Source organism: Pelophylax lessonae, assembly GCF_965119305.1.
Source record: "Pelophylax lessonae genome assembly, chromosome: 4".
Lineage (NCBI taxonomy): Eukaryota > Metazoa > Chordata > Amphibia > Anura > Ranidae > Pelophylax > Pelophylax lessonae.
The window spans coordinates 220,056,743-220,079,933 of NC_138771.1; the positions used below are offsets into that span (position 1 = coordinate 220,056,743).

At 40.9% G+C, this 23,191-nt stretch overlaps 1 protein-coding gene and 1 long non-coding RNA gene across 3 annotated transcripts in view; both read left to right on the forward strand.

Annotated features, from left to right (window-relative positions):
• The window catches only part of LOC309555221, a 375,479-nt gene that overhangs the window by 286,972 nt on the left and 65,316 nt on the right, over positions 1 to 23,191 (forward strand). The window lies entirely within an intron of this gene.
• Positions 1 to 23,191, forward strand: part of SLC13A1 (solute carrier family 13 member 1) — a 136,488-nt gene that overhangs the window by 51,074 nt on the left and 62,223 nt on the right. For both annotated transcript variants that reach the window (XM_082257097.1, XM_082257098.1), the window contains exons 3-7: positions 12,981 to 13,109; positions 17,396 to 17,532; positions 20,173 to 20,360; positions 22,277 to 22,328; positions 22,413 to 22,458. In XM_082257097.1, the coding sequence (XP_082113223.1) occupies positions 12,981 to 13,109; positions 17,396 to 17,532; positions 20,173 to 20,360; positions 22,277 to 22,328; positions 22,413 to 22,458 (552 nt within the window). The remainder of the gene's footprint in view (positions 1 to 12,980; positions 13,110 to 17,395; positions 17,533 to 20,172; positions 20,361 to 22,276; positions 22,329 to 22,412; positions 22,459 to 23,191) is intronic.

Consider the following 23,191-nt stretch of genomic DNA (forward strand, 5'->3'; position numbering starts at 1 on the left):
GGACAGGATTTCGGAAAAAATGAAAAACTACAGTCCTTTTGAAACATATGCTGAAATGCCACCAGAAGAGGGAGTGTGTAGAAGGTATCCAAAGCATTTAAGGAGAGGTCACGCCACCCTACTGTGACAAATGGGAGGCTTACCAGAAGTTTATTAACCCCGATTAAGGTGGTCAATACAAGCCTTAGTTGGTCCATCAAAACATTGGCTCTCACCACGATTGTATAGGAGTAAGTGAGCCCTTCAAACACTCCTGCCTACCACAGTAAGGATAACCGTCTCCAGCCCAGTCAGCCGGTATCTCTCATCACAGTTATATGGATACAACAAAGAAACCTTCCATAGCGCAGTCCCGTTTAAATACAAAGTATTTTCTATTTATTTTAAATTTCTTATTTAAAGTTGCACAAAAGACGACAATTAAAATTAAACGGCAAGTAGCTGGTGTGCTGAGAAACAATACAGTCAGCAGGGTAATAATATTCATTGTAACAGTACCTGCAAATAGGACTGGAAAGGGCTGGCATGTGAAGTCAATAAAGATTACGAAACATTCAACAAAATAGCATCTAACAATGACTGAATATAATGATCGGTACCAAGCCGTGACAATGTGCATCAATTTTCGATCTTAAAAAAGATTATATAAAATAGGAGAGGGGTTAAGGGGGGGAGGAAAGAAAAAGTGCAAATTTTAAATAATTTAATAAAAGTTTTGCACTGTTTACAAGCATATGTAGTGTTCAGGCATGTGGGATACATCAGTGGAAAAAACTGTTCTGATTGCCAATTTCCAAATGGCCATGATGGGGGCCATGCATACGTGGTGTGTTGTTGTGTCCTAGCTCTGCCCAATGCATTTCATTATATATGACATCATCAGGGGCCCCTGAAACGTGTAGAGTGGAGCTAGGACGCATGATGCACAACACACCATGCATATTCATATAACTGTGATGAGAGAGACCAACTGACTGGGCTGGAGGCAGCTATCCTTACTGTGGCAGGCAGGAGTGTTTGAAGGACTCACTTCTCTATGATTGTGGCGAGAGCCGATGTTTTGATGTATCAATTAAGGCTTGTATTGACCACCTTAATAGGGGTTAATAGACTTCTGGTAAGCCTCCCAATTATCACAGTAGGGTGGCGTGACCTCTCTTTGGGTGCTTTGGATATCTTCTACACACCCCTCTTCTGGTGGCATTTCCGCACGTTTCAAAAGGACTGTAGTTTTTCATTTTATCTGAACTCACCTCCTATATCTCAACAAGAAATACTGTATTTTTTTTTATTTATTACCATGTGTATTGGTTGATACTTTTTTATTTATTTATTTTTGCGTACTTAAGCACTTTATATTCTATTGCCTACTTGGAGTCATTTTTGTGACTACGCACTTTTGAAGATCATATTTGGCTAATGGTATCTGTATTTGATGAGATTTTTTTTGTTCATTGCACACTTTTAGCACTTTAACTTATATTGCTAATCTATTTAGGAGCTCATTGCACAAGGTGCACTAAAACGCCATGTTTACTTGACTAACCTGACCTCAATTACCAATGTATTAAAGTGTTTGTTACATTGTTACCCTAAAAAAAAAAAAAAAGAGATTCTGTTTCCATATAGCAGGTTAAACAGCACAGTGCTTGTGCTGTCTAATCTACCCCTCTGGAAACTGTAAAAAACCTGTCTGCTCCTGCCAGTTTCTGCCCCCCCCCCCCTGTGTACTGACCATGATAATCATGGCTGCTGAGCCCTGACTACTGTGGTCAGTTTACATGCCTCTGTCATACGCTGTATCTCCTCTCTGCTCTCCCCCCTTTCCTCCCTGCCTGTCAGCTCGGGAGTCTGTGTCTCTGTCTCCGCCCCCCCTGTCTGCTGCTGTTAAAAAAGTACAATGTCACTGCCAGCCCCTCTCTTTCAAGCTCCCATTCTCCACTGTATAAGTGTTTGTAAGAAACGAAGGCTCTAAATACCTTTCTGTAAAGTAGCTTCAGGCCGGTCAAGTGACTCCTGGCTGCTCTGATAACACAATCCAGGGCTATAGCGGGAGGATCTGAGTGGCAGCTCGGCAGTCACGTGACTCCCGGCTAACATCAGAGGGAGAGCTTGGCTCCTCCTACTGTAGCCCTGGATAGTAATAGCAGAGCGACCGGGAGTCATGTGATAGGCCTGAAGACACTTCACAAAAAGGTATTTAGAGCCTTTATTTCTTGCAAACACTTATACAGTGCAGGATGGGAGCTTGAAAGAGAGGGACTGGCAGCAAAGCAAAATTCAGGGTTACAAACCCTTTTAATTATGCTCATTGTGTAGTATTACAAAGCAAAAAACAGAATCTACATTTGTATTAAAAATATAGATGCCCCATGTGCATATATTTGAATAATTATGCACAAAAATAAGGTTTTTTAAAACATTACAACTTATTTATTTGTATTATTTGTTCCCATTTATACAGTTGTTAGCACTGGTAATCACAGCTGTACTTTTGTGGGGTAGCTTGCAATGTGACATCAGTTAACATATGAATATGTGAAGAATTATTCATTCTGAATAATTTCCATGTCAACACTTTTTCTAAGATGGTAAAATAGCAATATTTTGTAAACTGTACGAACATGGCATTTATCCCAGAGTGCCTTTTTTTTTTATAAAAAAAAAAAAAAAAAGTGTTATTTGCGTGCTGTATTGGGGAAAGCATGCAGATTCAATTAGAATTAAACTTTCTCATAAGAATACTTACTGCAGTTCTGTAGGGCACTGTAATGAAAGTGGGTGTGCCTTATTTTTTAATACAAAAAAAGCTTTCTCCTTACTTTCTTTTTTTTTGTCCTTACACTGTGCACATTTTGTTTTCAAACTCCTTGTGGATATGTGTGTGCTTTAAAAGCAGCTAAGTATCCATTTTAGCCTCAGTTCACACTGCCGCGACCTGAGACGGTAAAACTTTGCCAGGTGCAACTTGAGTACTACTTTGAGGCACAAGTCTGATAGAAGTCACCATGAAGTAGTACAGGAAAATTTTCTAAAGTCAGAGTGACTTTAGTAGTGCTAATTAACCACTTCAGCTGCGTTATTTTAACTGACAATTGCGCAGACGTGCGACACTGTACCCAAATATAATTGATGTTCATTTCTTCCCACAAATAGAGCTTTCTTTTGGTGGTTTTTGTTTACCTCTGTGGTTTTTATTTTTTGCGCTATAAACAACAACAAAAAACAACAATTTTGGAAAAAAAAAAACAATATTTTTTACTTTCTGCTATAAAGACATACCCAATAAGAAATTTCTTCATCAATTTAAGCCAATAAGTATTCTGCTACGTGGCTTTGGTAAAAAAAAAAAAAAAAATCCCAATACGCGTATATTGATTGGTTTGCGCAAAAGTTATAGCGTCTACAAACTATGGGATATATTTTGGAATTTATTTTATTTCTTTACTAGTAATGGCGGTGATCAGCGATTTTTAGTGGGACTGCGACATTGCAGCAGGCAAATCTGACACTAAGTGACACTTTTTGGAGACCAGTGACACCAATACAGTGATCATCGCTAAAAAAAAAAATGCACTGCCTCTGTACTAATGACACTGGCAGGGAGGGGGTTAACATCAAGGGAGATCAAAGGGTTAAATGTGTTCCATGGGAGGGCTTGCTAACTGTGTGGGGGATGCTTTGACTGGGGAAGAAAGAGAATAATGTTCCTGCTTAGCAGAAACACAATATCTCCATGTTCCCATCTGACAGAATGATGATCTGCCCTGCTTACATAGGCAGACCGCTGTTCTGCCTCTCTCGGAAAGGATCACCAGGTGCCAGCAAACATCGGGTCTGCCGGACACACTGATTGGCTCCTGATGTGTCTAATCACAGCAGGAGTGGGTCGCCCCTGACCCGAAACAAAAAGATGTACAGGTACATAATTTTGCACTGAAGGGCTGTCCAGAAGCCGTTAAGACAGCTTTCCTTGACTAACTTTGGATTTCACGTGTCACGCGACTTGGGGTCTCACAATTACCTTATGGTAATAGCAAAATGTAATGCAATTCTGAAGCAAACTTTGCAAGCACGCTGTGACAGTAAAACTGGTGCACACAGAATCTGGTGCAGGTGTACATACATAGTGACCAATCAGCTTCTAACTTCAGCTTGTTCAATTAAGCAATAAAACCGAGAATTTGATTGGTTACTATGCACAGCTGCACCAGGTTCTGTGTGCACCAGTTTTAGTAAATCTCTCCCCTGCGTGTTTTGCCAGGGAATTCTTGTAGCTCAACTCAGAAGAGCGCAAATCTGAAGCATTGTCACCTTAGGAAAGGATATACGTTGTTCATATGCTTTAATTAAAAGCAGGACAGATTAGAAAAACAGGAAGTTGTGCAAAAACATGTTTGATTTACCTGTTTGCGTTTAGATACATTTTACCATTGTAAATAAATTCATTTTCTCAATATGTAACACTGAAAGGTTTTCTTTAATAATAACCTTTAAGAATATTATGAAAAGACATGCTTACTAAAATAAAAAACATATATAATGATTTTAAACTGCTTTGATCGCTCCAGCTGCTCTTTTGATTTCAACAAAGCTAGGCATGTCAAACTGTACATAATTACACCCTGTAATAAGCATGATGTCAGCAAGTTTTTCTGCAGATTTCAGAAGAATGCCAACAAAGGTCAAAAAGCATTTCTTGGGAGCAGGAGTACTACAGGGAAGGAATGGGTGCACACATTTCTTTTGGCTGGGAAACGGACAGAAAATATTTTAAATGTAACTGGATGAAAGGTCCTTCTGGCAGCTCTTTAAGGGGACTAAACCTGTGGTCAAGCTATGAACAATAAAATGTTTACATATATAAAATGAATAAATGGGCAGGGCCTACAGGTGACACTGACTGCCGGAGCACCAGTGTTTGGAGAGTGCCCTCTGTGCATCTTTTAATGCGATTTTACTGTGGAAAATGTGTAAGTGCACTTCTATTATTAAAGACAGGGCTGCTGTTAGAAATCACGGGGCCCCGTACAGCCTACCTGGAAGGCCCATCACCTGAATATATCAAGACAGTATTTACACTTAAAATACACTAAAATCATTATTAGCAGCCACAAGCACAACAGAGATCCTGTGTGAATTGGCCCTTTTTATTTGTCTTATACATTAAAAAAAATATATATAATTTTTTAAAAAAATGTTTACAATTATTCTATTTTACTTTTTTATTTTTATTATTTATTACATTTTTTACAGGACAGGGCAGCTGAACAGATGGGGATCGGTGTCAGAGCAGCAATTATGGGAACAATGCCCTGTGTCTCTTCCTGTGGCTGCAGAGAGCCACACAGGGCTTCCTTCTGTAATTGCCCCTTCGCCCGACCGCACCGATATCTGTTTGGGCCCCCTACAGGAGCACTGGTAGTCCCCCTCATCAGCGGCCCTATTTAAATATACAGATTTTTTAAACATATTGCGCTATGGGATGTTGTTTTTTTCACTTTGCATTACATTGCTGGGAGATTTTGCAGCAAAGGGATGAGGAGTGACAGGAAGACATCCTGGTTATTTTAAATGCACTGTTGACCATTTAGTATGGTTCACACATTATCTGGTAAGGAGACAACCTTATCTTATATCACGGGTGATATCACTGTGGTGATTAGCTTTGGATGTAACAACCATCTATTTCTTGGATTGCTTATATTTGTTGGATAAAAGTGTCATTTACTTGCACTTGGTTATGGGACTATACACCTTATGCTTTTTTTGGATGTTTCGCATTATTTTTTTTTATTCGTGAATTGGGACTTATTATTTGTTTATAGGATTTGTATATTGTTTTTTCAACGCACTAATTTTATTATGTTGGTGTATTTTTTGTGAAATGTAAATTGGCATTTATTTCACATTTTTGCACTTTATGAAATTACATTTTTATCATTAATTAATATTAGAGTTTTATTCAATTCACAATTGAACAATTCCTTCTCATCTGAAGTACTGCAGTAATTCAAGTTGGCTACTCACCCCCTTCTCCTCCCTCCCAGACCTCATATTCTGGGTTTATAATAGAAATACTGACAGAATGGCTTTAATATTTTTAGTGCTATTGCTGTGAACTTTGAGGATAAATTGTTCCACATTAGCTGTACATGCAGAGGTCAGTGAGGGCTTAATTTAAAGCTCATTCACTGCTTGTGAAGAATATGTAAATGTTTGAATGTATATACTCTAGCCATATGTTCAGTGTCAATTTTGCTTTTGCACTATCAAATATGGACTAGATGATACATTTATTGTATTACTATACAGCAGGGGTAGTGAATTAAAATTCAAGGAGGTCCAGTCACTAAAATTTTCTTCTGGCCGAGGTCCGAAGCTCAAGTCTGTGCCATGAGATTGTACGCTTCTACTTTCCTTTTTTTGGTGCTTTTCTTACAGGTTTTCTCCACACACTCTGGTAATACTCTGTAAATGTCCCCAATAGTGTTCCCCCTTACATCAGGTGCCCCTACCAGAGTGATTTATTACATTGGGTCCCCCCATAAAACAGTTGCCACCGTGAGGGTTCCCCCTTATATTAGGTGTCCCCATCAGAGTGCCCCCTTACATCAGGTATTCCAGTCAGAGTGCCCACTTACATTAGGTGCCATCATCAGAGTGCCCCCTTACATCATTTGTCCCCATCAAATCAGCTTTGTCAATCGGAGTGCTCCTTTACATTAGGTGTGCCCATCATAGTGCCCCCTTACATCAGGTGTCTTCATCACAGTGCCACCTTACATCAGGTATTCCCATCAGTGTGCCCCCTTACAACAGGTGTCCTCATCAAAGTGGCACCTTACATCAGGTGTCCCATCAGAGTACCCCCTTAACATATGTGCCCATCAGCATGCCCCTTATTTTATGTTAAGGAGCACTCTGATGGGTACATTTTATGTTAACAGGCATGCTGATTGACATTTTGCTGTGCCCATCAGTGTGCCCCTTAACATAAAATAAGGGGCAGCAAACAATGACTGCATTTAAGATTGAGATAAGATAAAAAAAGCACTATAGCAAGCTGACAATTAGCATTCTGATCCTTTTCAATGCCTCTTGCAGCCTTTAACCACACACAGCAGACATAGCAGGCACCAGATGTAGGCTTTAGACAGCATTCTCCCATCAATCAGCAGCAGTGATCACTACTTACTTTCCTTCACAGTGGTCACTGCTCCTACATCTCTCCCCACTCCGTTTTTTTATGCTGTGAATAGTGACATATTTACATACTCCAGCTTGTTCTGCCGCATTCCCTGCTTCCTCCTACTCCAACCTCACTTCTCAGTGCCTTTCTCCCTTCCCACATAACATTTTCCCTACCTTACACAGAGAGGCAAAGTAGCTCTGAATGGAGGACGAAAGCTGCAAGCTGATTGGTTGTTTGGACTCTCCTTTATCTTAGCAACCAATCACTGGCTTGTTTGCCTCAGGCAGCTTCCCCCCTCCCTCCAGAACTGTCCCACCTCCCGCTGTCGGCTCTGCAAAGATGAAAGAGTGACGGCTGAGAAAAGAACAGGCTCCTAAATGGCGCGACTGCTGCGGTCCGGGTGGGAGAGTGATTGGGGCCAGACCTGGACAGTGGGCCGCCATTTAGTGATGCCTGCTATACAGGGTGTATTTATAAAGCAGCGAATGTGCCATTCACCAAATATTCACTGCAGATTTATCTTTTTGGCACATGTGTTTTAAATTACAGTAATTAATTCACCTTTAGTAAATGTATGTTAACTGTTACATCATTGCTTTATAAATATGCCCCATGAATTTATGCATTTCGTGGGGTTGATTTACTAAAGGAGTAGAACATTTCCACTTTGCCTAGTGAATTAGGTGAAGCTGCATTTACTTTAATTACCCTATCATATCCAGCAAAAACTATCTATCTATCTATACAATGTATATATACACTGCTCAAAAAAGTTAAAGGAACACTTTGAAAACACATCAGATCTCAATGGGGAAAATTCTCATGCTGTATATCTAAACTGATATGCACTGGGTAATGTGTTAGGAACAAAAGAATGCCACATCGTTTGATCGAAATTAAAATGATCAACCTACAGAGGGCTGAATTTAAAGACACCCCAAAAATCAAAGTGAAAAAATGATGCAACAGGCTAGTCCATTTTGCTGAAATTTTATTGCAGCAACTTAAAATGGTACTCAGTAGTTTGTATGGCCCCCTCGTGCTTGTATGAATACCTGACAGCGTTGGGCATGCGCCTAATGAGACGACAGATGGTGTCCTGGGGTATTTCTTCCTAGATCTGGACCAGGGCAGCACTGGGCTCCTGAACAGACTGAGGTGCAACCTGGCGGCATCAGATGGACCAAAACATAATGTCCCAGAGGTGTTCTATTGGATTTAGGTCAGGCAAACATGGAGGCCATTGAATGGTATCAGTTCTTCCATCCTCCAGGAACTGGCTGCATACTCTCGCCACATGAGGCCGGGCATTGTCATGCACCAGGAGGAACCCAAGACCAACTGCACCAGCATAGGGCCTGACAATGAGTCCAAGGTTTTTATTCCGATACCTAATGGCAGTCAGGGTGCCATTGTCTAGCCTGTAGAGGTCTGTGCATCCCTCCGTGGATATGCCTCCCCAGACCATCACTGACCCACCACCGAACTGGTCATGCTGAATGATGTTACAGGTAGCATAATGTTCTACACGGCTTCTCCAGACCCTTTCACGTCTCTCTGGGTGAACCTGCTCTCATCTGTGATAAGCAAAGGTCACCAGTGGCGAACCTGCCAATTCTGGTGTTTAATGGCAAATAACAATCAAGCTCGACAGCACAGGGCAGTGAACAGAAGGCCCACTAGAGGATGTCGGGCCCTCAGGCCACCCTCATGAAGTCTGTCTCTGATTATTTGGTCAAAGGCATTCACACCAGTTGCCTGCTGGAGGTCATTTTGTAGGGCTCTGGCAGTGCTTATCCTGTTCCTCCTTGCACATAGGAGCAGGTACCGGTCCTGCTGATGGGTTCTTCTACAGCCCTGTCCAACTCTCCTAGAGTAACTGCCTGTCTCCTGTAATCTCCTCCATGCTTGGACTGCCTGTGCAATTTCTATAGGGTCCAAGTATTTGCTCATGCTACCAGTAGTGACACTGACCCTAGTTAAATGCAAAACTAGTGAAAAACAGTCAGAAAAGATGAGTAGGGAGAAGAAAAATGCCAGTGCCATTCCTGTTTTGGAGGTCATCTTAATGTTGCCTATCTAATGCACCTTTAGTTAATTTCATTAATACCAAAGCAGCTGAAACCTATTAACAACCCCCTCTGTTACTTTTAATTTTTTTGAGCAGCGTGTATATATGTATGTGTGTTGTACTGTATATATACTGTTTATGTATATATACACACGCACACACATGTAAGGGTTGATTTACTACAACTGGGAAGTGCAAAATCTGGTGCAGCTGTCCGTGGTAGCCAATCAGCGTCTAACTTCAGATTGTTTATTTAGGCTTTGACAATAAAACCTTGAAGCTGATTGGTTTCCATGCAGAGCTGCACCTGATTTTTCACTCTCCAGTTTTAATAACTCAACCCCATAGAGTATATAAACATAAAACCTGCCCTAACATTTACTATGCATTTACCTACTTTCCTGCATGTGACTGTTTCTCTCTTCTTTTCCCTGCTTTTGTTACCTATGAGGTGGATATTTTAGGTACTGAGTGTAACACACATCACTCTTATGCATGTCATTCCAAATCAGTTATTAGTAATACTTAACCTTTATTATAGTTTTATTCATAAAATACTTATTTTCTTTAATTGTTTTGTGCTTTTATTTCCTAATATAGAAGGCTTTATATAGATCCCCATGAGTGCCTTCATACTTTCTCCAAAGGCAATTATTTACCTTATATAAAATTAGCTACAATTGCGATACACACTACCTTCTCTGTTGACTTTACGTAGAAACTATATATATTCATTCCAAATTCATTCCGACTTAACCTGTATTTATTGTTCATTCCTATCTTGCTGGTATGAGCAGAAAAAATGATCTGTATTCTATTTTACCTATACTCTTCCAAAATGCTCTGCTTCTTTTATATCTTCATTTCATCTTTTAGGCCTGGTTCACACTGGTGCGACATGGGATCCGACTTGTGAGAGCACAAGTCGCATGATATGTCAAATTCAGTGTTTCCCCATGAGAGCCGTCTTAACTGATCAGACACAAGTCGCTTTAACTTTAGAAAAGGATTCTGCACTACTTTTGTCTGACTTTGATACGACTTCAATGCCACAGAGTGTACAAAGTCACATTGATACAACACAACTGTTGTACGACTGTAGATCTTAGCCCTATGAGATAATCCAACTTGTCCTTTGACCAATCAAAACAATCTCAGTGTGACATAAATTCCTTTTCCTGCTGCTGTAATCACCATGTCAGATGTCACAAGTCAGATGGTTAGGACAAGGATCTGACTTTGATCTGACTTCAATGATATTAAATAGGCTGAAAATGGACCAAACTCGGACCAAAGTAGTGCAGGAACATTTTTCAAAGTCGGACCAACATGTGTCGGACCAGTTAAGATGGCTCTCATAGGGTACGGTTCCATCGGTGCGACATATGCTCCGACTTTGAGATTGCATGACGTGTACAAATCAATGGTTTCTTATGAGAGCCATCTTAACTGGTCTGATTTCAGCTCATTCAATATCATTGAAGTCGGATCAAAGTTGGATCATTATCTTAACTGATCCAACTTGTAGCAAGGGGCTTGTGTTTTGAGGAACTTAAAGAGGAACCCCACGCCAAAATTTAAAAAAAAAACGACGTGGGGATCCCTCCCCCAATTCCATACCAAGCCCTTTTGGACCCTATGTGAATGAGTATAGGGAATATTGTACTCTTTTCACCAAATATGAGTATAGGGAATATTGTACTCATTCACCAAAAAAAGCGTCAAAAATAAATATTAATTAATTCATATTTATTAAATAAATATTAATTAATAGTTATTAAAGCAGCTCCAACGTATCTTCTTTCTCCAGTGATGCCTTCTTCCTCCGATCCTCAGCCTCCGGATCTTTTCTCTCCGCTGTCTTCTTCCTCTGGTTCTTCCTCTGGTTCTTCATCCTGTTCTTCTACCTTTGCTGTCTTCTTCCTCTGGTTGTTTTCCTGGTTCTTCTCCCTTCGTTGATGTCTCCTCTCGATGCTAGCTCTGGCTGTTGTGTTAGCTCTGCGATGTGCCATTTCTTATATAGCCATGTGGCCTGGCCATCCGGTGATGTCATCTGGAGACCCCACCTCTTGTGATGTCACCGCTCAGGGCATGATGGGGGTGATGTCACAAGGGATCGGGGTCTCCGGATGATGCCCCAGAACCAGAGGAAGAAGACAGCGAAGGAAGAAGAAACAGAGGGAGAAGAGATCCCAAGAGAAAAAAGACACGTTGGAGCTACTTTATTTAAGGACTTTGTCAAAAACCTGTGAACTGTTTTTAGTTATTTTTGACACGTTTTTTGAGTGAATGAGTAAAACGTACCCCTACTCATTCACATGGGGGGGCCCAATCTGGGGGCCCCCTTGTTAAAGCAGGCTTCCAGATTCCGATAAGCCCCCTGCCCGCAGACCCCCACAACCACCGCCCAGGGTTGTCAGGAAGAGGCCCTTGTCCCAACATGGGGGCAAGGTGCTTTGGGGTGGGGGGTTCGCTTGACCCCCCCTTTTCTGACCTGCCTGGCTGCATGCTCGGATAAGTGTCTGGATTTTGGGGGGACCCCGCGCCTTTTTTTTTGGTGAGGGGTTCCCCTCTCAAGATCCATACCAGACTCAAAGGGCCTGGTGTTGTCTGATCAAAGTCAGATCCCGTTCATTGAAGTCGCATGGAAGTCAGACATGAAGGGAAAAAGTTGGATCGAAAGTCGTCCGACTTCCATGTTGGAGCAGTGTGAACCCGGCCTTAGTCAGATCAATGTTGGACTGAAGTTGCAGGGCAAAGTTGGATTGGAAGTAGAATGAATTTCATGTCGGAGCAGTGTGAACCTGGGCTTAACCAAAAACTATCCAAATAACGTAACTTGTTTCACTGCTGCTTTGGGACTTGGTTGGTTACTGTTAGGGGTAATATTTGTGCAAAAAATGTGCCAAAAATGCCAGTACCTTAGTATAAACACATAATAAAGATTTAGGGGGTTTATGCAAGGAGGAAGAAAATTTACCCCAATTGCCAGTCAGGTGCTTCTATCCCACCTTAATAAATTAGTTGTTTGCATTGCATTCACTAGTTATTTCTCATTGTACTGCAATGGGAAGTGGAGAACAGCATTTCCACTCCTCATCACAGTTACATAAACCACTGCACAGTGGAAATAAGCCATGATAGTCACTATTGTGGCTTATCACATTTTTATAAACACCAGACACCAGAGTTGCTACTGTGGAACGAGAATGTTATACCTGAGTCTTCCACCAGAACCTAATCATGCAGGTGTTTTAGAGAAGAAGTATTGCCAAATATACTTCTGCTGTGTGTTACGGGATTGCAGTTCGTTCTGCACTCCTGTGCCCTGTTTTCAGCTAACAGTGGGCTAAAGCTTGCTGTCAGCTGACTTCACAGAGCCTATTTAGGCTCTGAAAAGACCCCAACCATATGGTCAAGAATCAGGAAAACACAGATGTCAGGGCTGGAAGCTGACTCAGCCTCTCAGTCACAGTCTGCAGACTGAAGACCGAGAGCTAAGCGATCAGCTGTGTTTGAGCTCTCACTCTGTCTTAGAGGCAGCTGGGGACATCTTTAGCTAGGATCGGTGCTGCACCCACCTAGGTGAGTATGACTTTGATATCCATTACGTCTCTTTGAATTTGTGTCTAAATCCCTTTAAAGGAAAATATAAAAAAAACACCTTTATGGAGGATACCATATAACCCTTATATTGTGCTTCTCTTGTTACAGGAGGCAGAATGTGCATATGTACTGTTTGTAGTGGCTATCTTCTGGCTGTCGGAAGCTTTGCCCCTGTCTGTCACTGCTTTTATTCCAGCCCTAATGTTTCCATTGTTCGGGATTCTACCATCTAAATCTGTAAGTGCAGTTCTCCCCCTTTTTATAGTGGTATTAAAAGCAAAAGCAAACATTGTTATATTGCAACTTACTAATTTTTAGATGTGATGGCTGCATTAATTTTCTTTTTTAGGTTTTCTTTCTTCTATTTTAATCTTGTGATCCAGCCAGTACGTCTGTTGTTTTTCAAAATAACAAGCTCTCCAGCAGAATGTATCCGATACAGAGATCAGACAAAATATTTAACACTAGCAGGGATACTTGCAATGTTCAGCTTTTACTTATTTATGTACAACTTTTATCCCAAAGGGAAGAGAAATAGTTTATTTCAGCAGATTATAAAGTATAAGCTGGAATTTGGCTTTAATTTGTTAGTGTATCTAAATATGCTAGTACATCTAACACTCCCCTCCCCTAGACTGACAATGCTGCTGTCCAAAGGTGCCCCTGTACTTCTTCAACCAGAGTGTAGGCATTCTAATACAGGAATTATGTTACTTGCCAGATGACCAGGTAAAAACAGAGGGGGGGGGGGGGGGCCTAAAAAAAGACTGCAGCCACCACATCTAATGATTGTTAAGCTGCAATATATTACATTTTTAGTTTTGGGTTTAATACCACTTTACTGTGCTATATCTGAGTAGCCATTACTTTGCTTTTTGTTTTCTGGAAATACTTGAAATAAAACATGCATGAAAACATTTATGTGTATCATTACCAACCCTAGTGTTTCATTTGTACTTCAAGAAAGATCCAATAGCTTATACAGTATAAAACAAAGGTCTCAAAGACATTCAATGTTTAAGTCAATATATATATCTAGGATTTGTTGCTGTGTTGCACGTCATATTAACAATTACAACTGGTGGTGCCACTTATAAAATAGAAGTATGCATTGTTTTTTCTTTGTTTTTTTTTTAGACTCATACTTATCTAGCGATCAAACACCACCGGTCGCTCGGTTCTCACAGCTCCACGAGCAGAGAACTGCTGACTGTCAGCTTTCTGCTCTGCCCCCTCTTCGCTCACTGGAGCACTGGGCTGTGGAGAGGGTGGGAGCGGCCGGCTCAGGCTCTCAGAGGCTCGCTAGGAGGCTGAGCCGGGTGCCGGTTCCAGGCATGTGGGCGGATTCCAACTCTATATGGTCATATTGCCCGAACCAGGACCTGCTCTGTGAAGTCAGCCAACAGCGGGTTTCAGCAGAGTGCAGAACAAACTGCACTCCTGTGATCCAGTGGCGAAGTACTGTACTTCTCCTTTAATCATGGAAGGTTTCTCCTTAAGAGTTCCATTTTGAAAAACAAGTTTGCATTATAAAGAATCAATTGTGGGCGCATAAACAGATATTTACTTTTCTTATATTTGCCAAACATTGGTATCATCTTTAATGATCTCATATCACAGATTTTTAATTGCTTAGAGGTTCAAAAAAGTCAAGTAAGCCTTCTCAACATGTCAGACTAGAGGAACCTAGTAAAGTACATAAATTGCTTTTGCTGACCTATCTTTCTAAAAATGTTAGTTGCCTGGTTGTCATGCTGATTCAATAACTTCACTATATTCTCAGTCACTGATGCAGGACAAGTATGCAGATCACATGTCTTAATTTCCTTTTGATTTCATTGGCTGCATGCTTTTTAGGTCAGTGAAAACATTAGATATGCATGACACCTGGGAAACCAAGATTTCCAGAAGGTGGTTATTAAAGAAAGCCAACTTATTAAGTAAAGGAAAAGTACAAAATGTGGCCTGTTTGATTAGTACACAGAACATATACAGTATCTCACAAAAATGAGTACACCGCTCACATTTTTTGTAAATATTTTATTATATCTTTTTATGCGACAACACAGAAGAACAGAAGAAATGACACTTTGCTACAATGTAAAGTAGTGAGTGTACAGCCTGTATAACAGTGTAAATTTGCTGTCCCCTCCAAATAAGTCGACACACAGCCATTAATGTCTAAACCGCTGGCAACAAAAGTGAGTACACCCCTAAGTGAAAATGTCCAAATTGTGCCCAATTAGCCTTTTTTCCTCCCCGGTGTCATGCGACTCATTAGTGTTACAACATCCCAGTTGTGAATGGGAAGCAGGTGTGTTAAGTTTGATGTTATCTCTCTCACTCTCTCATACTGGTCTATGGAAGTTCAACATGGCACCTCATGGCAGAGAACTCTCTGAGGATCTGAAAAAAAAAATAATTATTGCTCTACATAAAGATGGCCTAGGCTATAAGAAGATTTCCAAGACCCTGAAACTGAGCTGCAGCACAAAGGCCAAGACCATACAGCGGTTTAACAGGACAGGTTCCACTCAGAATAGGCCTTGCCATGGTCGACTAAAGAAGTTAAGTGCATGTGCTTGGTGTTATATTCAGAGGTTGTCTTTGGTAAATAGCAAATGAGTGCTGCCAGCATTGTTGCAGAGGTTGAAGGTGTGGAGGATCAGCCTGTCAGTGCTCAGACTATACGCTGCACACTGCATCAAATTGGTCTGCATGTCTGTTGTCCCAGAAGGAAGCCTCTTCTAAAGATGATGCACAAGAAAGCCCACAAACAGTTTGCTGAAGACAAGCAGACTAAGGACATGGATTACTGGAACCATGTCCTGTGGTCTGATGAGATATACCTATTTGGTTCAGATGGTGTCAAGCTTGTGTGGCAGCAACCAGGTGAGGAGTACAAAGACAAGTGTGTCTTGCCTACAGTCAAACTTGGTGGTGGGGGTGTCATGGTCTTGGGCTGCACGAGTGCTGCGGGCACTGGGAGCTACATTTCATTGAGGGAACCATGAATGCCAACATGTACTGCGACATATTGAAGCAGAGAATGATTGCCTCCCTTTGGAGACTGGGCCGCAGAGCAGTATTCCAACATAATGATCCCAAACACACCTCCAAGACGACCACTATCTTGCTAAAGAAGCTGAGGGTAAAGGTGATGGTCTCACCAAGCATGTCTTTGTACCTAAACCATATTGAGCATCTGTGGGGCATCCTCAAATGGAAGGTGGAGGAGCGCAAGGTCTCTAACATCCACCAGCTCTGGGATGTCATCATGAAGGAGTGGAAGAGGACTCCAGGGACAACCTGTGAAGCTCTGGTGAACTCCATGCCCAAGAGGGTTAAGGCAGTGCTGGAAAATAATGGTGGCCAAACAAAATATTGACAATTTGGGACATTTTAACTTAGGGGTGTACTCACTTTTGTTGCCTGCGGTTTAGACATTAATGGCTGTGTGTTGAGTTATTTTGAGGGGACAGCAAATTTACACTGTTATACAAGTTGTACACTAACTACTGTACATTGTAGCAAAGTGTCATTTCTTCAGTGTTGTCACATGAAAAGATAAAATAAAATATTTACAAATATTTGAGGAGTGTACTCACTATTGTGAGATACTATATATATATGCATATTATATATACATGAATCTAGTCAAGTTCTCTCTATGAAAAAATAACATAATTTTAACTTGTTCAATAAGACTACATTCACATGGGTGATTTGGGGTATACAGCAGATTCCTGCAACAAGAATGAGCGTTTTTTTGCAGTTGAGATCACAGGTGTATGAGAATAGCTTTGACTATGAAGCCTATACAAAATAATGGCTCTTAGCATGTATTTGCACATCCAGCAGTTACCTGTGCTTAGGGACAGATGTCCCTAACTGCAGATAATTGCTGGAGATTTCGATATATGAGATCAGCCTGTATTCTCCTAATCACCTGAGTGAATGCAGCTTAAAGCAGCACAAACATGTGTTGGGAATGGGCAGAATACAATAACCTTGAGGCCCTGTTCACCTACGCTCTGTACATGTTTTCTGCCCTACGTTCAAAATGCAACATAGTTGTGATCTGCGGTGTGTGTCAAAGTAATTTATTGATACCCCAAATGCAGGTTGCAAACACAGTGCATTTGCCTGCCCTGGATCACATCATACAGAAGTACCATGTGATCCGGTTGTAGTGCATTTCCAAAAGTAGTGCTTGCAGTGGGATTTGAACCCATTTAAAATGAATGGGCTCAAATCACACCACACTGAACCGCATGTAAAATGCACAGGAATGCGCAGTGCATTCCTGTGTGATTCCTAGTGTATACTAGCCCTTAGGCAAAGAATCAGAAATCATTTCAAAACTGATTGGCTTACAGGTTGGAATCAAAATTGGTTACTGCAGAACTGGATTTTTTCTGAAATTAGTTTTGGATGTGTTTTCTTTTTAAATACAAATAACTGTTAGAAAAATTGTCTTTGATGAAAAGTCTAGCTCTCTAAAATATTATTTTTTTTCTCAGATTGCATCCACGTATTTCAAAGACTTCCATTTGTTATTGACGGGGGTCATTTGTTTGGCAACCTCAATAGAAAAATGGAACTTGCACAAAAGAATAGCATTAAGAATGGTGATGTTGGTGGGAGTCAATCCTGGCTGGTAAGTTTTCACATGTCACAAGCTGACATATTCATAACATATGAAAAATGTAAATGACCAAGGTAGTGTATTACAAAATCAAAAGTAAGCAGACAAACAGGGTACGAAAACAAATAGCCATGTATTCCTATAGGTTCTAATGTGTTTAGGGATCTACCTAAGACAACATGTACTATATTTAACAATTTAAGAGAGTGCATGAGCACTAACTCATAGCAACTCATTAGAAATTAACTTTAATTAGCCTGGGTGCACTTAAAGTGGTTGTAAAGGCACAAGGTTTTTACCTTCATGCATCCTATGCATGAAGGTAAAAAAACCTTTTGTGTGCAGCAGTCCCCCCCCCCCAATACCTACCCGAGTCCCCTCTTGATCCAGCCATGTCCACGAGAGCCTTGCATCTCCGGGGACTCGCACTCCTGATTAGCTATTGCCAGCAGCGGGAGCCAACAGCAATCACAGTCAGTGAGCCAACCAGGAGGCGGAGGGGGCAGGGCCAAACTGCGGCTCCATGTGTGAATGGACACACAGGGAAGCGGCTTGGCTCGGGTGCCCCCATAGCAAGTTGCTTGCTGTGGGGACACCCTACAGAAGGGAGGAGCCAGGAGCGCCGGCGTGGGACCCAAGAAGAAGAGGATCTGGGCCACTCTGTGCAAAACCAACAGCACAGAGCAGGTAAATAAAACATGTTTATCATTTTAATGAAAAAATAATTAAACCTTTGCAATCCCTTTAACTACTAAATTAGTGGTTCATATAAGTTCAGTACTTTATGCAAACCTTGTTGCACTATGTTTAAAAGTTAACGAACCTCAATCTTATACAACACACTGGAGACTGTCAAGTCTGCCAAATCCCCTCCCTACATTCCAAGGACTTTTAACTTGTATGTGATTGTTCTGTGAGCTTATTGATAAAAGTAGCTTCTCTATGTGAGGTGTCTGTGGGGAAGAATGGAAGGTAGCCCATTGCATTCTTATCTGATCTTTACCTTCCAGGCTCCATCGAGCTTTGGGTCAGATATGTCTTAACCACTTAAGCCCCGGAAGATTTTACCCCCTTCCTGACCAGGGGGTATTTTGCGATTTGGCACTGCGTGACTTTAACGGACAATTGCGCGGTCGTGCGATGCTGTACCTAAACGAATTTGACGTCCTTTTTTTCCCACAAACAGAGCTTTCTTTTGGTGGTATTTGATCACCTGTGCGATTTTTTGATCACGCGCTATAAACAAAAAAAGAGCGTCAATTTTGCAAAAATAACAATATTTTTCACATTTTTTTATATGAATTTCCCCCCAAAAAAAAGTAAAAATCAAAATTTTTTAAAATTTTCGGCCAATTTGTTTTATGCTACATATGTTTGGTAAAAAAAAATCGCAAAAAGCGTATTTTGATTGGTTTGCGCAAAAGTTATCGCGTTTACTAACAAAGGGAAAGATTTTTGTCATTTTTGTTGTTTTTTTTTTTAACGCGTAATGGCGGCGATCTGCGATTTTTTTTGCGGTACTGCGACATTGGGGCGGACAGATCGGACCCTTGACTGACATTTGTGACACTTTTGGGGTTACCAGTGACATTTCTACAGTAATCAGTGCTATACATATGCACTGTTACTGTAAAAATACACTGGTTGTGAAGGGGTTAACTTTATTTGGAAGGGAGGGGCTGTGTGTATCCCTAGGGGCGTGCTTTCTACTGTGATAGGCTGTGGCTTCAGCTGTAAGGACACTGATCAACGGATCTACATACTAGATCCGTTTTATCAGTGTCTTTACAGCGAGGAGAATGACAGGCAGCTTGTTTACACAAGCTGCCTGACATTCTCCCTCTCCCCCGCCGATTGCCGAGTGACCGGCGGACATCGGGTCCGCTGGTCACACGCGCGGGGGGGTCCGTGACCACGCGGGAGCGGGAGCGCGCCTCTGGGGGCGCGCGCTCGCTCCCTAGACCCTCACAAGCTAGTGACGTAGCCCTACGTCACTTTGCCTGTGAGGGGCTGACTGCCGACGTAGATCGGCGTTAGGCAGTCGGCAAGTGGTTAAGGGGCACACGTGCTTCTTCAAGGCCATTTTGTAGTAGGTCATGAAGCCAAGGACAGAAAGCAATAGTCGCAAAGTGTAAAACATTGCTACCTGCCCATATGGAAGAAAAATATATTTCCAATATATTTAGGGAAAAAAAAATTAGAAATATATTGAATATGGCCAAAATTGTAGCATTTCAAATATATTTCCAATATATTTGGGAAATTTTTTTAGAAATATATTGAATATGGCCAAAGTTGTAGCATTTCAAATATATTTCCATTATATTTGGGAAAAAAATAAACAATGTTTTTTTAAAATATATTTAAAATATATTTTTCTTCCATGTGGGTGGTGAATCTGGTAAAACACCAATCAGTTGTCTTTTGAACTCCCCATAAGTTTGCATAGGGTGGTACATCAGGTAAGGGGGATGGTAGACCCCCTGTCACATATAGATACATGATACAGTACGATTTAGTTTGTGGAGACTCATGTCTACAACCATAGTCTTAGAAACATAATAATTCGTTTTAAGCATATTTATCTTTTTCAGAGAAAAACTTTCATGCATTGGTTTTTAGCTTGCTAATTCTAGTCTGCGCACTTTGCAGGCTTATGCTGGGATTTATGTTCAGCACTGGCTTTCTGTCCATGTGGCTCAGCAACACTTCTACTGCTGCCATGGTGATGCCAATCGTAGAAGCAGTAGCACAGCAAATCATTAATGCTGAGGCAGAAGTTGATGCCATGCAAATTAATTCATCAGACGGCATTCACAATGAAGTGTTTGAACTTGAAGGTACATATGATTTCCCATTTAACTAAAACCAGTGTGCATTGCTAGCCATCAAACTGTATGTTATTTAGTCTATGCCTATAATTTGATCTTTACTGAAGGAATCTTTACATCTTCTCCATCCTGCACATTTCAATATAGAGACAATGGTGCTCATGTATGAAAAGTGAAATAACCACAACATTTACATTGCCAATAGCAAGCCATTTTGATACCTGGACTGCAGAAAAATAAAGCTGGAAACTGACTGACTGCTATGGAAAAACAAGGGATTTTTCCTATAGCATTCTTTTTATATGGATACACCAAATGAGGCAAAGCTGGAACATTAGTTACAATAAATTATTTTACTTTAGGACACACGTGCGTCTGACTTTCCCATATATGCAGTACAGCAATAAAATAATGTTGCTGTACACTTGAAATGTGTTTCAACAAAAAATGTTCGTAATTTACCAACCGTACAAAACACACTAAGAAAATATAAAAAATGGAAAGAAAGGCTAAAATTACCCTGGTATGTTCCTTACATCATAGAATTAAATGGTTTACATTTATGCCTTGTGATGATTGATTAGACAGAAGCTACTAGAGCTGAAAGAAGTGCAAAATTATGAAACTAAAACATGTGGCTGATTAAGAGCCAGAAGAAGACGTCAACTGATCCAGGGTTCAGAGTTAGAGGGATAAAAAAATTTGAATATGTCAGAAACATACAAGTGATTTAAGAGTAAGCATCTCGCTGTAGGTAAAAGAAGGCTTTCCAAAGTCTCAGTGCCCTATTCTGCTTTCATCATTCCCTGTTTGCTGAAGTTTAGAATGTACCTAATTGCCTCAGGATTTACGGCCCATCCTACATCCTGCCATGAAGTGCCAATATCCAAACAGAAATGGATAACTGGAACTGGAGTACAGGACCCATGAGAGATGACAGAACACCGACACTCTTTAGGAAACAATGGATAGAGACAACCAGGGTATAAAGGTGCACAGTCCATGGTATGGCATGGGAATGGCTACGAATGTGAAAAAAATGAAAAGACAGGGTACAGCATAAAAAATGATCTACACGCAAGGAGATTAAAGGACAGAGACAAGAAATATTTAGACAAGATCTGAATGCATACTAACTTGAAGCCCAGATGTAGGAGAGACAGGACAGGATTTAGGATGTCGAAAAAAGATCAAAATTATTATGACAAGGAAATGCAAAGGCAAGGTTTAGGGACTAAAGGCCAACATACAGGAAAGACAAATTCTATGGTACAAGCAGATTATCGCAGCAACCTTTGATAGCAATTGGATGCAGAGATGAACTCTGCCAACACAAGTAATGTAACAGACTAGTGGTTAACAGAGAAGCATAAAGATAGCCATAGATATAAAATAATGGATGTTTGATCTGGCCATTTTAGGCAGATCAGGTTACCATCTCATGTCTATGCTAGCAATAGAAAACCCTGGATAAGATAGGTTCAAAAGCCATGTTGATATTTTGTCTACTCAAGCAAACAGGTAAGGAGCTAATAACATATCTACAGGTATTACACTCATGGTAACTAGAGCTTACCTTTGAGTTTTCTTTTTTCTTGCTGTATTCATAATTTTTGGGGGCCAATTGACTTCATTTGTAAAGTCAGACAAATTACATTACTGTTTTCCATTACCAAATCTATAGAGATATGCATATTCCTGTCCCAACGTTGATAATTGTTTTTAATTGGCACAACATACAGTATGTTTTATGCACAAAATCTGAAATTGTATTTCAGAAGTTGGGCAAGGAAAAAATTTTAAAGTTGGGCAAGGAAAAAATGTGTTTTCCACACAACTTGAATTTCAAATTACATTCTTTGTTATGACAGGCAGCACATCATAGAATCATTCACAATGTTATGCTTTGTGCTAATACCTTACAGAAAACACCAGTGAGATAGCTACAAAAAGTGATCCGGAAAAACATGATAATGGGTAAGGGCAGAATTTCACAAATCTCAGTACACTTTTTTACAGCTTCCTAAAATCATTTAAATAATTTCTGTGTTTTTCTTGCAGGTATACTAATGGAACCGTAGCAACATGGAATAATGAAAAAGGCAAAGTATGTTTACATCTTATGTTATTTTATGTTTGAATACCTTGAAATCAGCCAGCCAACTAGGTGCTTGATATATAGGAAGAAGATCATCACCTGTTCTGGTGTCACGATCAGGAGTCAGGCTCGAAGACCAGTAGCTATAGCAGTGGCAGCTCACACAGGAACCCGCAGAATAGGAACACAGGCAGATCACCCAGGCAGATGACGCAGGCGCACCTGAGGTGCAGAATCTGAGTACTAACCGGTGTTCACCAGAGCTCCTGATGGTGGAGATGGAATTTGCTGTGTGTTAGCACCAGGTCGCGATCCTCAGGATCGCCCCAACAGGAGGTGAGCAAGCCAGGGTCCAAAAACAGATATAGCAGGAAGGGATCAATCAGAAGAGTAGTCAAGGAATAGCCATGGTTGGTAACAAGTAGTTGCAGGTTGGGATAAGCAGAAGCGAAGTCGAGGAACAAGCCAAATGTCGATAAAGAATGGTAGCAAAGATACAGATGGCAGCAGGAGAGACAAGGGAGATATTGGCTGGGAAGGCACAATATTCTGGCAACAAGTAAGTGCAGAGATATGGCATAAATCAGGAAGTTCATGGGAGAAGCAAAGTATTCAAGGTTCAAGGCAATTAAGATTCAAGGCAGGGTCATTCAGGGATTTGTCGAGGGAGCTGTCCAGCATACCATGTGGCTCAGCAATCAGAGTATTTGCCAGACACAGTGGAGGTCCCGGTTTCAATCCG